The 14,991-nt window shown below is 40.2% G+C and overlaps 1 protein-coding gene across 5 annotated transcripts in view; it reads left to right on the top strand.

The window, feature by feature from the left end:
• MFS16 (major facilitator superfamily transporter 16) overlaps positions 1-14,991 on the top strand; it is a 168,800-nt gene that overhangs the window by 43,313 nt on the left and 110,496 nt on the right. For all 5 annotated transcript variants that reach the window (XM_070083733.1, XM_070083737.1, XM_070083732.1 and 2 more), the window contains exons 5-6: positions 2,115-2,196; positions 11,656-11,861. In XM_070083733.1, coding sequence (XP_069939834.1) covers positions 2,115-2,196; positions 11,656-11,861 — 288 coding nt within the window. The remainder of the gene's footprint in view (positions 1-2,114; positions 2,197-11,655; positions 11,862-14,991) is intronic.

The following is a 14,991-nucleotide window of genomic DNA, read 5'->3' as shown; positions in this document are numbered from 1 at the left end:
GTAGAGGAGTGGTGTGGACATTTAGAGAGGATGAAACAAAATAGGATGACGAAGAATTTATAAATCTGAGGTTTAGGGAAGGCAGGGTAGAGGTCTTCCTAGGAAAGGTTGGAGGGAGGGGGTAAAGGAGGTTTTGTGCACAAGGTGCTTGGACATAAAACAGGCATGTGTAAGCATGTTAGATAGGAGTGAGTGGAGAAAATGGTTTTTGGGACTTGACAAGCTCTTGGAGCATGAGCAAGGTAATATTTTGTGAAGGGATTCAAGGAAACTGGGTAGCTGGACTTGAATCCTGGAGGTGGGAAGTACAATGCCTACACTTTAAATAAGGGGTTTGGGATATTTCTTTGGAGTGACATCTGAACTGTCATATCTGTGTGCCTCTGCAAAGACAGCGATTATGTGTGAATGATGGTGAAATATTTTTTTGGGGGGGGGGGGGTTACCCTATCTTGGTGGGAGATGGCCAGCGTGTTGAGAAATAAAATATACATACAGTACATACATGCATACATATTTGTATACAGTTCACATTACCAGTGAATTATTTAGTTTAAAAATTCATGCCTACTCCATCCAAATAACCAACATAAGTAGTGAAGGGATTTAGGGGAACCAGTTAGCCAGAATAGAGTCCTGAAAATGGGAGGTACAATTCCTGCACTTTAACCCCTTCAGGGTCCAAGGCCCAAATCTGAAGTGGTGCCCCAGTGTCCAAGAATTTTCAAAAAAAAATTTTTTTATTTTTTCTTATGAAATGGTAGAGAATCTTTTTGTGAAAGTAATAAAACAAAAAGTACGAAATTTGATGGAAAATTGACGAAATTATGCTCTCGCGAATTTTGATGTGTCAGCGATATTTACGAATCGGCGATTTTGCCGACTTTGACTCCCATTTTAGGCCAATTACATTATTCCAGTCAACCAAATTCTTAGTTATTTCACTAGTATTACTTCTATTCTATCTATTGAGCACAAGAAATCGCCAAGTCAACTGTTTCAACTACAAATTAAAGTGATCGGAAATTGTTAATTTGGCCAATTTAACACAAAGTTCAAAATATTCCAATTTCAAAATAGGGTCCAGAATAAACAATGTAGGTATTCCTGGAACTAAACTAACATTTCCTCTGTTCATTAGTTACGTTTTGAGGCTTTACAAATAAATTCCATTTTGATTTTTTATTCACATAATGAATTTTTATTCACACCAAAAAATAGAAGATTTACTGTTATGCAATACTGTAATAATTGTATAAATATCATCACCATATTTGTGAATGCATATTAGACCCACCAGCTGGCGTGTATTAGACGTGTGAGGTCGTTTGTTTACTCTTGAATATCGGCAAAAATTTAACATTTCTGCTACTTTGAGCTCAGTTTCAAGCCATTTCCAGTGCTAAAACCAATCAAAATCATCTCTATTTCTGTAATATGTCTTCCATTCTATCAAATGAGACCAAGAAATCGCAAATAGAACTATAAAAACATACGAAAAAACACTGCAAAGTTGCTGTTTTGATCGAAAAATCATGATTTCAGTTTTTTCTCTCATTATACACAGTGTGCTGCAGGATCTGTTTTATGTGGTGCACACATACCACATAGATGTATTCTCTCATATCTAGGCCCAAATGTACCACTCACAGTTTATCAGAGTGAGGTGAGCTCATGACGTAGATCTACGGTTTGGACCCTGAACATAAAGCCGTAGATCTACGGGACGGACCCTCAAAGGGTTATAGGAGGGGTTTGGGATATTGGCAGTTTGGAGGTTGACTTTTAAACTGTTGTATCTGAGAGCCTCTGCAAAGACAGTGATTATATATAAGTGAGGTGAAAGTGTTGAATGATGATGAAAGTATTTTCTTTTTGGGGATTTTCTTTCTTTTTAGGTCACCCTGCCTCGGTGGGAGACGACCGGCGTGTTGAAAAAAATAAAAAATAGAGAATGAGTATAATTTGAGTGATGACAGAATCTATACGTACCATGTTTAATATGCTGAATTAAATTCTGGATAATTAAGTTTTCCTTTAATTTTTATTTTCTCTTGCATATACATGTAGTTCAGTGAATCATTTACTGAAGATAAAAATAATATTTTTTTCAGATTCTGTGTGGATTAATGCAAACTACAGGATGGCCAGGCGTTGTAACAGCTTTAGGAAATTGGTTTGGCAAAGGGAAGAGAGGTAAGAATATCAGTGCAGTGCAATACAATACCATATTGGAACACAGGCCTAAAATAAATTTGTGATGTACATCCTGTCTGACTTTTTTTTTTGGGTTATCCTAGGTAATTTGCACTATGTATGATAAATGTACAGTGGAACCTCAGTACTCGAACAGCTCCTACTCGAACAATTTGGCATTTGAACGCTTTGGCATTTGAATGCTAGGCACTCGACTAAACAAACACGACCTGCCAGAAGTTCGCTGTAAACTATTTTGTGTTTCTTCTCATTTTTTTTTATTTTTTTATTGTATAAATAAGTCACCATGGGGTCTACAAAGATTAGTGATAACAGCCAACCAGAACGAAAATTGGTTGGGAAAAATTTGTTCGGTACTCGAACAGATCGGCACTCGAACAGCTTTCTGGAACGAATTAAGTTTGACTACTGAGGTTCCACTGTACTTACGTGTACCTGTAGCTAAATAAACTTGGTTAACAGGTAGACAACACCCACCCAAGAAGATACTTCAGACCTGTCATATGAGTGACATAGAAGCCTGTTAAACTTACTGCATTCTGGCAAGAGTGGTGGCTTTTTATGTTTGTCTTGTAAACATTTAAGATGGCAGATAACTCTTATACAGTGGACCCCCGGTTTGTGATGCTATCGGTATCCGATAAATCCGGTAACCGATGCATTATATTGCAAAAAATTTGCCTCGGCTCCCATTAAAAAACCTGGTATGCGATACGATTCGTACGAGACGTGTCCAGTGTTTACAAGCCAGCCAGTGTGCGCGCATCTAAGGATACATTCGGTACATTCTATATTATCCATATTATCACTGTTTTTGGTGCTTGTTTCTGCAAAATAAGTCACCATGGGCCCCAAGAAAGCTTCTAGTGCCAACCCATCGAGACCAAGGGTGCTAATGACTATTGAAATTAAGGAAATGTGTGCAAAGTGGCTTGAAGTGCAAACCTTTTTTGATGAAAATCACCCTGACACAGCTACTGCAAGCCGTGTTGGCAACTTGTACAATGACACTGCTGTGAACCACTTTAGGAAAGTCATAAAGGAACAAGAGGTACAGGCCTCTATTGACAGATATTTTGTGCGACACAAGTCCAGTGACTCACAACCTGGTCCTAGTGGCATTAAAAGAAGAAGGGAAGTAACCCCGGAAAAGGACTTGCTACCTCAAGTCCTAATGGAGGGGGATTCCCCTTCTAAATGCTAACACCAGCCACACTCTCCCCTCCTCCCATCCCATCAATCATCACCAGATCTTCATTAAAGGTAAGTGTCAATTATTCTTTTGTTACATATTATTCTATTGTTATTGTAATTATTGCATTAAACTTAATATTTCATGTGGTAAAAGTTTTTTTTTTCGTACTTTTGGGTGTCTTGCACGGATTAATTTGATTTCCATTATTTTTTATGGGGAAAATTGATTTTCTTTCCGATAATTTTGGTTTACGATGAGCTCTCAGGAACGGATTAATATCGTGAGCCGGGGGTCCACTGTACACTGCTTACATTCAGTTTACTCTTACCTTCACTCTCTTGTTAGCATCAAACACTAATTATAATTTGTAACATTTTTTTCAAATTTAGGAAGACCAGTCCAAGGTCAAGCAAAAAGAGGAATAATGCACAGGACCATGAGCACATGTCTTAGAGAATTTTTATTTTTTTTCAACAAACCGGCTGTATCCCACCAAGGCAGGGTGGCCCAAACAGAAAAACGAAAGTTTCTCTTTTTAAATTTAGTAATTTATACTGGAGAAGGGGTTACTAGCCCCTTGCTCCCGGCATTTTAGTCATCTCTTACAACACGCATGGTTTACGGAGGAAGAATTCTGTTCCACTTCCCCATGGAGATAAGAGGAAATAAACAAGAACAAGAACTAGAAAGAAAATAGAAGAAAACCCAGAGGGGTGTGTATATATATGCTTGTTCATGCATGTGTAGTGTGACCTAAGTGTAAGTAGAAGTACCTGAAGTCTTGCATGTTTATGAGACAGAAAAAAGGACACCAGCAATCCTACCATCATGTAAAACAATTATAGGCTTTCGTTTTACACTCACTTGGCAGGACGGTAGTACCTCCCTGGGCGGTTTCTGTTTACCAACCTACTACCTAAAAGTGATATCTAGTTAAGATGGTGTATAGACATCTACTTGTTAAATATTAAGATGGTGTATAGACTCATTAAATTCTATTATGGTATAGATTCAATAAATACAGAGATACTATAGGCTGAATAATATTATGATGATATGGTCTTTATAAATAAATAGTAATATTGAATAAACTAGAGAGGGAGATTACTTCCCGGTAAAAGTAGGTCTTAGACAGGGATGTGTAATGTCACCATGGTTGTTTAATATATTTATAGATGGGGTTGTAAAAGAAGTAAATGTTAGGTGTTGGGGAGAGGGGTGGGATTAAATTATGGGGAATCAGATACAAAATAGGAGTTGACACAATTAGTTTTTGCTGATGATACTATGCTTATGGGAGATTCTAAAGGGAAGTTGCAAAGGTTAGTGGACGAGTTTGGGAGGGTGTGTGAAGGTAGAAAGTTGAAAGTGAACATAGATAGGAGGAAGGTGATGAGGGTCAAATGATTTAGATAAAGAAAAATTGGATATCACATTGGAGAGAGGGAGTATGGAAGAAGTGAATGTTTTCAGATATTTGGGAGTTGACTTGTCAGTGGATGGGTTTATGAAGGATGAGGTTAACCATTGAATAAAAAATAAAAATAATAGTAATAATAATAGTAGTAGGTTGGTAGACAGCAACCACCCAGGGAGGTACTACCGTCCTGCCAAGTGAGTGTGAAACGAAAGCTTGTACAGTGAACCCCCGCATAACGATATTAATCCGTTCCTGAGAGCTCATTGTTATGTGAAATTATCGTTATGCGAATGAATTTTCCCCATAAGAAATAATGGAAATCAAATTAATCCGTGCAAAACACCCCAAAGTATGAAAAAAAAATTTTTTACCACATGAAATATTAATTTTAATACACACAAACTGAAAAAGACATGCACAGTTACATGACACTTACCTTTATTGAAGATCTGGTGATGATTGATGGGATGGGAGGAGGAGAGAGAGAGTGTTAGTGTTTAGAAGGGGAATCCCCTTCCATTAAGACTTGAGGTGTCAAGTCCTTTTCTGGGGTTACTTCCCTTCTTCTTTTAATGCCACTAGGACCAGCTTCAGAGTCACTTGACTTCTGTCGCACAACATATCTGTCCATAGTGGCCTGTACCTCTCGTTCCTTTATGACTTTCCTAAAGTGTTTCACAACAGTGTCAGTGTAATAGTCACCAGCACGGCTTGCAATAGCTGTGTTAGGGTGATTGTCATCAAAAAAGGTTTGCACTTTAAGCCACATTCCACACATTTCCTTAATCTTTGAAGTAGGCAAATTCTTCAATTTCTCTCTCCCCTCCTCCGAAGCAGTTTCCTCAGGTCTGGCCTCTTGCTGTTGAAGTTGATCTAGCAGCTCATCAGTGGTTAGTTCTTCATTGTCCTCCTCCACCAACTCTTCCACATCATCTCCACTAACCTCCAACCCCAAGGACTTTCCCAATGCCACAATGGATTCCTCAACTGGCATAGGATTAGTCTCAAACTCTTCAAAATCCCTTTGGTCTACACATTCTGGCCACAGTTTATTCCAAGCAGAGTTCAAGGTCCTTAGTCACTCCCTCCCAAGCCTTACCTATAAGGTTTACACAATTGAGGATATTAAAGTGATCTCTCCAAAACTCTCTTAGAGTCAATTGAGTTTCTGAGGTCACTACAAAGCACCTTTCAAACAGAGCTTTTGTGTACAGTTTTTTGAAATTTGCAATAACCTGCTGGTCCATGGGCTGCAGGAGAGGAGTGGTATTAGGAGGCAAAAACTTCACCTTAATGAAGCTCATGTCCCCATAAAGTTGCTCTGCCACGTCTGTAGGATGACCAGGGGCATTGTCTAACACCAGGAGGCACTTAAGGTCTAATTTCTTTTCAGTTAGGTAATCTTTCACATTGGGGGCAAATGCTTGGTGTAACCAGTCATAGAAAAAGTCCCTAGTGACCCATGCCTTACTGTTTGCCCTCCACAGCACACACAAATTAACCTTGAGGATATTCTTTTGCCTGAACACTCTGGGAGTTTCTGAGTGATACACTAATAAAGGCTTCACTTTGCAATCACCACTAGCATTGGAACACATCAACAGAGTAAGCCTGTCTATCATAGGCTTATGTCCTGGGAGTGCCTTTTCCTCCTGAGTAATGTAGGTCCTGCTTGGCATTTTCTTCCAAAACAGGCCTGTTTCATCACAACTAAACACTTGTTCAGGTTTCAGTCCTTCACTGTCTATGTACTCCTTGAATTCCTGCACATATTTTTCAGCTGCTTTGTGGTCCGAACTGGCAGCCTCACCATGCCTTATCGCACTATGTATGCCACTACGCTTCTTAAATCTCTCAAACCAACCTTTGCTGGCCTTAAATTCACTCACATCATCACTAGTTGCAGGCATTTTTTTAATTAAATTCTCATGCAACTTCCTAGCCTTTTCACTTATGATCACTTGAGAGATGCTATCTCCTGGTATCTGTTTTTCATTTATCCACACCAATAAGAGTCTCTCAACATCTTCCATCACTTGCGATCTCTGTTTCGAAAACAGTTGAACCTTTGGCAAGAACAGCTTCCTTGATTGCCGTTTTGTTGGACACAATAGTAGCGATGGTTGATTGGGGTTTACTATACAACCTGGCCAGCTCGGAGACACGCACTCCACTTTCATACTTAGCAATGATCTCTTTCTTCATCTCCATAGTAATTCTCACCCTTATTCCTGTAGGGTTGGCACTAGAAGCTTTCTTGGGGCCCATGGTCACTTATTTTGCAGATAAAATCACCAAAAACACTGTAATAATACGAAATGCTCCGATTGTATGCTTGGATGTTACCGCGGAGGCTGGCTGGTAAACAATGCCACCGGCGGAACATGTGAGGCTGGCTCAGGCTGCACATTAGACACGTCTCGGACAAATAGCGTTCAGCGGGTTTTTTAGCGGTATGCGAGGCAAAATCTTAGCGATAAAATGTATCGGTATGCGGATTTAACGTTATGTGATGCCAACGGTATGCGGGCGTCCACTGTAATTGTTTTACATGATGGTTGACGTGTCGGCGGATGGATTTATGAAGGATGAGGTTAATCATAGAATTGATGAGGGAAAAAAGGTGAGTGGTGCATTAAGGTGTATATGGAGACAAAAAACGTTATCTGTGGAGGCAAAGAAGGGAATATATGAAAGTAGTATAGTAGTACAGTGGACCCTCGCCTAACGATATTAATCCATTCCTGAGAGCTCAACGTTAGGCAAAATTATCATTAGGCGAATTAATTTTCCCCATAAGAAATAATGGAAATCAAATTAATCCGTGCAAGACACCCCAAAGTATAAAAAAAAAAATTTTTTACCACATGAAATATTAATTTTAATACACACAAACTGAAGAAGAGATGTACAATACATGACACTTACCTTTATTGAAGATCTGGTGATGACTGATGGGATGGGAGGAGGGGAGAGTGTGGATGGTCTTAGTGTTTAGAAGGGGAATCCCCTTCCATTAGGACTTGAGGTGTCAAGTCCTTTTCCGGGGTTACTTCCCTTCTTCTTTTAATGCCACTAGGACCAGCTTCAGAGTCACTGGACCTCTGTCGCACAATATATCTGTCCATAGAGGCCTGTACCTCTCGTTCCTTTATGACTTTCCTAAAGTGGTTCACAACATTGTTAGAGTAATAGTCACCAGCACGGCTTGCAATAGCTGTGTCAGGGTGATTTTCATCAAAAAAGGTTTGCACTTCAAGCCACATAGCACACATTTCCTTAATCTTTGAAGTAGGTAACTTCTTCAATTTCTCTCTCCCCTCCTCCGAAGCAGTTTCCTCAGGTCTGGCCTCTTGCTGTTGAAGATGATCTAGCAGCTCATCAGTGGTTAGTTCGTCATTGTCCTCCTCCACCAGCTCTTCCACATCCTCCCCACTAACCTCACCAGTATGAGCACTAGTTCCAGGCATTTTTTCCTGTTCACCTGGGTGTTAGTCAATTGTTGTGGGTTGCATCCTGGGGGACAAGATTGAGGACCCCAATGGAAATAAGTTACAGTCCTCGATGATGCACTGACTTTCTTGGGTTATCCTGGGTGGCTAACCCTCTGGGGTTAATCGTTTCTCGGTAATTGTTTCATGTTAAGCCATACCAACAACACACACTCCACATCTTCGAGTAATACAGCTGATGGTGGTGCAGCAACAGCTGACTGTGATGCAACAACAGCTGACCATGGTGCAGCAGCAGCTGTGGTGCAGCAGCAGCTGACTGTAGTGCAGCAACAGCTGACTGTGGTGCAGCAGCAGCTGACTGTGGTGCAGCAGCAGCTGACTGTGGTGCAGCAACAGCTGACTGGTCCAGCAACAGCTGTCGGTGGTGCAGCAGCAGCTGACTGTGGTACGATAATATTTCTCACCCTTTTTACCACAGGGTTGGCACTAGAAGCTTTCTTGGGGCCCATGGTCACTTATTTTGCAGGTGAAATCACTAAAAACGCTGTGATAATGTGAAATGTTCCGATTGTATGCTTGGATGTGACCGTGGAGGCTGGCTTGTAAACACTGCCACCCACGGAACAAGTGAGGCTGGCTCAGGCCGCACGTGGACGCATCTTGGACGAATCGCATTGAGCGAGTTTTTTAGTGCTAGGCGAGGCAAAATTTTTGCATTAAAATGTATCACAAGGCGGATTTAACGTTATGCGATGCCATCGTTAGGCGAGGGTCCACTGTACCAACACTCTTATATGGGTGTGAAGTTTGGGTTGTGAATGCAGCAGCGAGGAGGCGGTTGGAGGCAGTGGAGATGTCCTGTCTAAGGGCAATGTGTGGTGTAAATATTATGCAGAAAATTCGGAGTGTGGAAATTAGGAGAAGGTGTGGAGTTAATAAAAGCATTAGTCAGAGGGCTGAAGAGGGCTTGTTGAGGTGGTTTGGTCATTTAGAGAGAATGGATCAAAGTAGAATGACATGGAGAGCATTCAAATCTGTAGGGGAAGGAAGGCGGGGTAGGGGTCATCCTCGAAAAGGTTGGAAGGAAGGGGTAAGGGAGGTTTTGTGGGCGAGGGGCTTGGACTTCCAGCAGGCGTGCGTGAGCGTGTTTGATAGGAGTGAATGGAGACGAATGGTATTTGGGACCTGACGATCTGTTGGAGTGTGAGCAGGGTAATATTTAGTGAAGGGATTCAGGGAAACCTGTTATTTTTATATAGCCGGACTTGAGCCCTGGAAATGGGAAGTACAATGCCTGCACTCTAAAGGAGGGGTTCAAGATATTGGCGGTTCGGAGGGATATGTTGTGTATCTTTATAGGTATATGCTTCTAAGCTGTTGTGTTCTGAGCACCTCTGCAAAAACAGTGATTATGTGTGAGTGAGGTAAAAGAGTTGAATGATGATGAAAGTATTTTCTTTTTGGGGATTTTCTTTCTTTTTGGGTCACCCTGCCTCGGTGGGAGACGGCCGACTTGTTAAAAAAAAAATAAATAAATAAATAATAATAATAGTTTATTAAGACATGATACATAGTTGTACAAGGAATTATAGTAGTTGGGTGTACATGCCAAAAGTCCTTTGTATGCAGAGTATCATGGGCAGGCTTAAAATTAACTTAAGATTAAGTAAGCTATAATAGATTCATTGGTAAAAATTACAGTAAAGAATTTACAGTATGAAGTACAATTGAGTACGTATTTTAAACAATTAAATTTCAGCATTTCAATTTTGAAGCATTATAATTGCATAAATTTGTAGCATTACAATGTATAATATAACAAAATGATCAATTTACTATATGTAGTTGTACAATTTATTAATGAGGCCAAATCGAATAAAATCAATGATGAAGAAAAAAAGGTGAGTGGTGCATTGAGGTATCTGTGGAGACAACGAACGTTATTCATGGAGGCAGAGAAGGGAATGTATGAGTATAGTGATACCAACACTCTTATATAGGTGTAAAGCATGGGTTGTAAATGCTGCAGCGAGGAGGCAGTGGAGATTATCATGTCTTAGGGCAATGTGTGTGGTGTAAATATTGTGCAGATAATTCGTAATGTGGAAATTAGGAGGACGTGTGGAGTTACTAAAAGTATTAGTCAGAGGGCTGAAGAGGAACTGTTGAAGTGGTTCGGTCATTTAGAGAGAATGGAACAAAGTAGAATGATTTGGAGACGTATAAATCTGTAGGAAAAGGAAGGTGGGGAAGTGGCTGTCCCTGAAAAGGTTGGAGGGAGAGGGGTAAAGGAGGTTTTGTGGACGAGGGGCTTGGACTTCCAGCAGATGTGCATGAGCGTGTTAGATAGGAGTGAATGGAGACGAATGGTTTTTGGGACCTGATGAGCTGTTGGAGTGTGAGCAGGGTAATATTTTGTGAAGGGATTCAGGGAAACTGGTTAGCCAGACTTGAATCCTGGAAATGGGAAGTACAATGCTTGCACTTTAAAGGAGGGGTTTAGGATATTGGCAGTTTTGGGGGGACGTCTAGGCTGTCATATCTGAGCACCTCTGCAAGTGATGGTGAAAGTGTTGAATGATTATGAAGGTTTTTTCTTTCTTTTTGGGTCAACCTGCCTTAATGGGAAATGGCTGATGTGTTAAAAAAAAATTTCCTCATGTTGCTGAGTATTCAGAGTTTCTCATTTTCCTTGATCAGCAATATACATTTTGTTAAAATTTAAATGTTTTTCCTGTTTTTACAACCCTAAATTTTTTTCTTACTTTATCTATTAACATATTCTAGTTTACAAGCACATATTTTTAGGATTTTTTTTTCTTTGCAATTATCCCACTCAAAAGCACTTCTGCCATTATTTTACAGCTTTTATTTTTTTTGCGGGGGCCCCCCCCCCCCAAAAAAAAAAAAAAAAAAAAAAAGCAGTGGTAGTGGGCAGAGCACAGCCAGTGCTAAACGTCTCACGGAATACCAGAGCCTGTGTAACAAAAGTGAAAACGAAAGATATAGAAAATGTTCATTTGTGTAAATCTGTTTAAACTAAAAAAAATTTCATTACTTCACATACCTTGCAAATAAGTTTGAAATTATCCTAATGCAAATGCCAGGAATTTTTTTTATAAAACTTATCCACTTGAAAAATTGATTAGCCCCCTTCCCAATAAAAATGTTCATATACCACTTATCATATCTTTCTTTTTGGATATTGTGTTGGAACTTCATCTTCATTGATTATAATATTACTGCTTACTAATTGTTTAAAATTTAAAAGCAGTCTCTTAGAAAACAATGCCTTGTGAATATATGTGAATCTGCTGCTTTTATTACTTGCAAAAATAGCCGTCATCAGGTTACGATTTTCTTTTCAGGTTTGATCTTTGGCATTTGGAACTCTCATACATCTGTAGGCAATATTCTTGGTACCCTGATTGCTGCAGCATTTGTAACTAAGAACTGGACACTATCATTCATCATCCCAGGAATAATTATTGCTTCAGTAGGAGTTTTGGTGCTTTTCTTCATGGTTCCTGAGCCATCATTTGTTGGCCTTCCCAACCCTAATATGAAGAAAGATGTAAGTTGCAAGTCTTGAGTTACATTTGCATGCCTGAATTTATGGGTATTTATTGGATGTTAAAGGGATTTCTGAAGTTTATTAATGACAGTGGGTAATGAGTTCAAATGAATTTTTAATTTCTTTACATACAGCAATACTGTACCTGTTAAGAAATTCAGCATTGGAGTGAGGTCTTCAGATCCTGGCAGCAGTATCCTGCAGTTAATCATTGTTTATATACATAGGTAAACTCATCTGGTACCCAAGCTGCAAATATGTGCTTAATTAACAGCCCATAGCTTGTCCGGGGAGGCATACCTACTTATTATTATTATTATTAACACACTGGCTGATTCCCACCAAGGCAGGGTGGCCCGAAAAAGAAAAACTTTCACCATCATTCACTCCATCACTGTCTTGCCAGAAGGGTGCTTTACACTACAGTTTTTAAACTGCAACATTAACACCCCTCCTTCTGAGTGCAGGCACTGTACTTCCCATCTCCAGGACTCAAGTCTGGCCTGCCAGTTTCCCTGAACCCCTTCATAAATGTTACTTTGCTCACACTCCAACAGCATGTCAAGTATTAAAAACCATTTGTCTCCATTCACTCCTATCAAACACGCTCACGCATGCCTGCTGGAAGTCCAAGCCCCTCGCACACAAAACCTCCTTTACCCCCTCCCTCCAACCTTTCCTAGGCCGACCCCTACCCCGCCTTCCTTCCACTACAGACTGATACACTCTTGAAGTCATTCTGTTTCGCTCCATTCTCTCTACATGTCCGAACCACCTCAACAACCCTTCCTCAGCCCTCTGGACAACAGTTTTGGTAATCCCGCACCTCCTCCTAACTTCCAAACTACGAATTCTCTGCATTATATTCACACCACACATTGCCCTCAGACATGACATCTCCACTGCCTCCAGCCTTCTTCTCGCTGCAACATTCATCACCCATGCTTCACACCCATATAAGAGTGTTGGTAAAACTATACTCTCATACATTCCCCTCTTTGCCTCCAAGGACAAAGTTCTTTGTCTCCACAGACTCCTAAGTGCACCACTCACTCTTTTCCCCTCATCAATTCTATGATTCACCTCATCTTTCATAGACCCATCCGCTGACACGTCCACTCCCAAATATCTGAATACATTCACCTCCTCCATACTCTCTCCCTCCAATCTGATATTCAATCTTTCATCACCTAATCTTTTTGTTATCCTCATAACCTTACTCTTTCCTGTATTCACCTTCAATTTTCTTCTTTTGCACACCCTACCAAATTCATCCACCAATCTCTGCAACTTCTCTTCAGAATCTCCCAAGAGCACAGTGTCATCAGCAAAGAGCAGCTGTGACAACTCCCACTTTGTGTGTGATTCTTTATCTGTTAACTCCACGCCTCTTGCCAAGACCCTCGCATTTACTTCTCTTACAACCCCATCTATAAATATATTAAACAACCATGGTGACATCACACATCCTTGTCTAAGGCCTACTTTTACTGGGAAATAATTTCCCTCTTTCCTACATACTCTAACTTGAGCCTCACTATCCTCGTAAAAACTCTTCACTGCTTTCAGTAACCTACCTCCTACACCATACACTTGCAACATCTGCCACATTGCCCCCCTATCCACCCTGTCATACGCCTTTTCCAAATCCATAAATGCCACAAAGACCTCTTTAGCCTTATCTAAATACTGTTCACTTATATGTTTCACTGTAAACACCTGGTCCACACACCCCCTACCTTTCCTAAAGCCTCCTTGTTCATCTGCTATCCTATTCTCCGTCTTACTCTTAATTCTTTCAATAATAACTCTACCATACACTTTACCAGGTATACTCAGCAGACTTATCCCCCTATAATTTTTGCACTCTCTTTTATCCCCTTTGCCTTTATACAAAGGAACTATGCATGCTCTCTGCCAATCCCTAGGTACCTTACCCTCTTCCATACATTTATTAAATAATTGCACCAACCACTCCAAAACTATATCCCCACCTGCTTTTAACATTTCTATCTTTATCCCATCAATCCCGGCTGCCTTACCCCCTTTCATTTTACCTACTGCCTCACGAACTTCCCCCACACTCACAACTGGCTCTTCCTCACTCCTACAAGATGTTATTCCTCCTTGTCCTATACACGAAATCACAGCTTCCCTATCTTCATCAACATTTAACAATTCCTCAAAATATTCCCTCCATCTTCCCAATACCTCTAACTCTCCATTTAATAACTCGCCTCTCCTATTTTTAACTGACAAATCCATTTGTTCTCTAGGCTTTCTTAACTTGTTAATCTCACTCCAAAACTTTTTCTTATTTTCAACAAAATTTGCTGTTAACATCTCACCCACTCTCTCATTTGCTCTCTTTTTACATTGCTTCACCACTCTCTTAACCTCTCTCTTTTTCTCCATATACTCTTCCCTCCTTGCATCACTTCTACTTTGCAAACCTACTTATAAATACCAAATGAATGCTGTACAGTACTTTTGAGCCACCACACTATAAAAGTAGTGGATAGTATATTCTAACTGATTTAACCCAGTGGTTGTATGCATTCAGGCCAGATTCATAGTTGTTTCTTTGCATCACACATTTTCTTTAGGCAACTGGGTGTGCAGTACAATTAGGTAAGCTTGATTGGGTCTTGAGCTGCCTTTATGAACCCATAAATCCTCTCAGGTGAACCTCTGTTTAACATGACTACCATGTGGATACTGTACCACTGTATTGTCACACTACAGTAGTGGACACTTTCTATCCACTACTTGGGTGCATTCAGATCAGTTTATTTGCATCAACAGTTTGAAGGCCTAAATGCAGTTGTTAAATAAGTGGAAATACATTGTCAACTACTTGTAATGTGATGGTTAACAGGTATGGTGTCTGCCTCGTGTTATGCTGGTCAGAATCTCTCTCCTGGGAATGGTTATGGATTGTTAAATATTCTCTATATTTCAGTACTGTATGTATATTTTTGGCATCTTTCTAGGAATTTTAAGCACCTTCCTTAAAAAGTGTGACCCGTTGTCTTCCAGATTTGAAAATTCCCTGTGGACTTATGCTACAGATACATCAGAAAACATGTATTGGCCCTCATTTCACTTGTACATCTATAACCGCCTCTAA

Source organism: Cherax quadricarinatus, chromosome 10, assembly GCF_038502225.1.
Source record: "Cherax quadricarinatus isolate ZL_2023a chromosome 10, ASM3850222v1, whole genome shotgun sequence".
NCBI classification, from domain to species: Eukaryota; Metazoa; Arthropoda; class Malacostraca; order Decapoda; family Parastacidae; genus Cherax; species Cherax quadricarinatus.
Note: the sequence above shows the minus strand (reverse complement) of the source record. Positions and strands in the feature narration are given on the sequence as shown.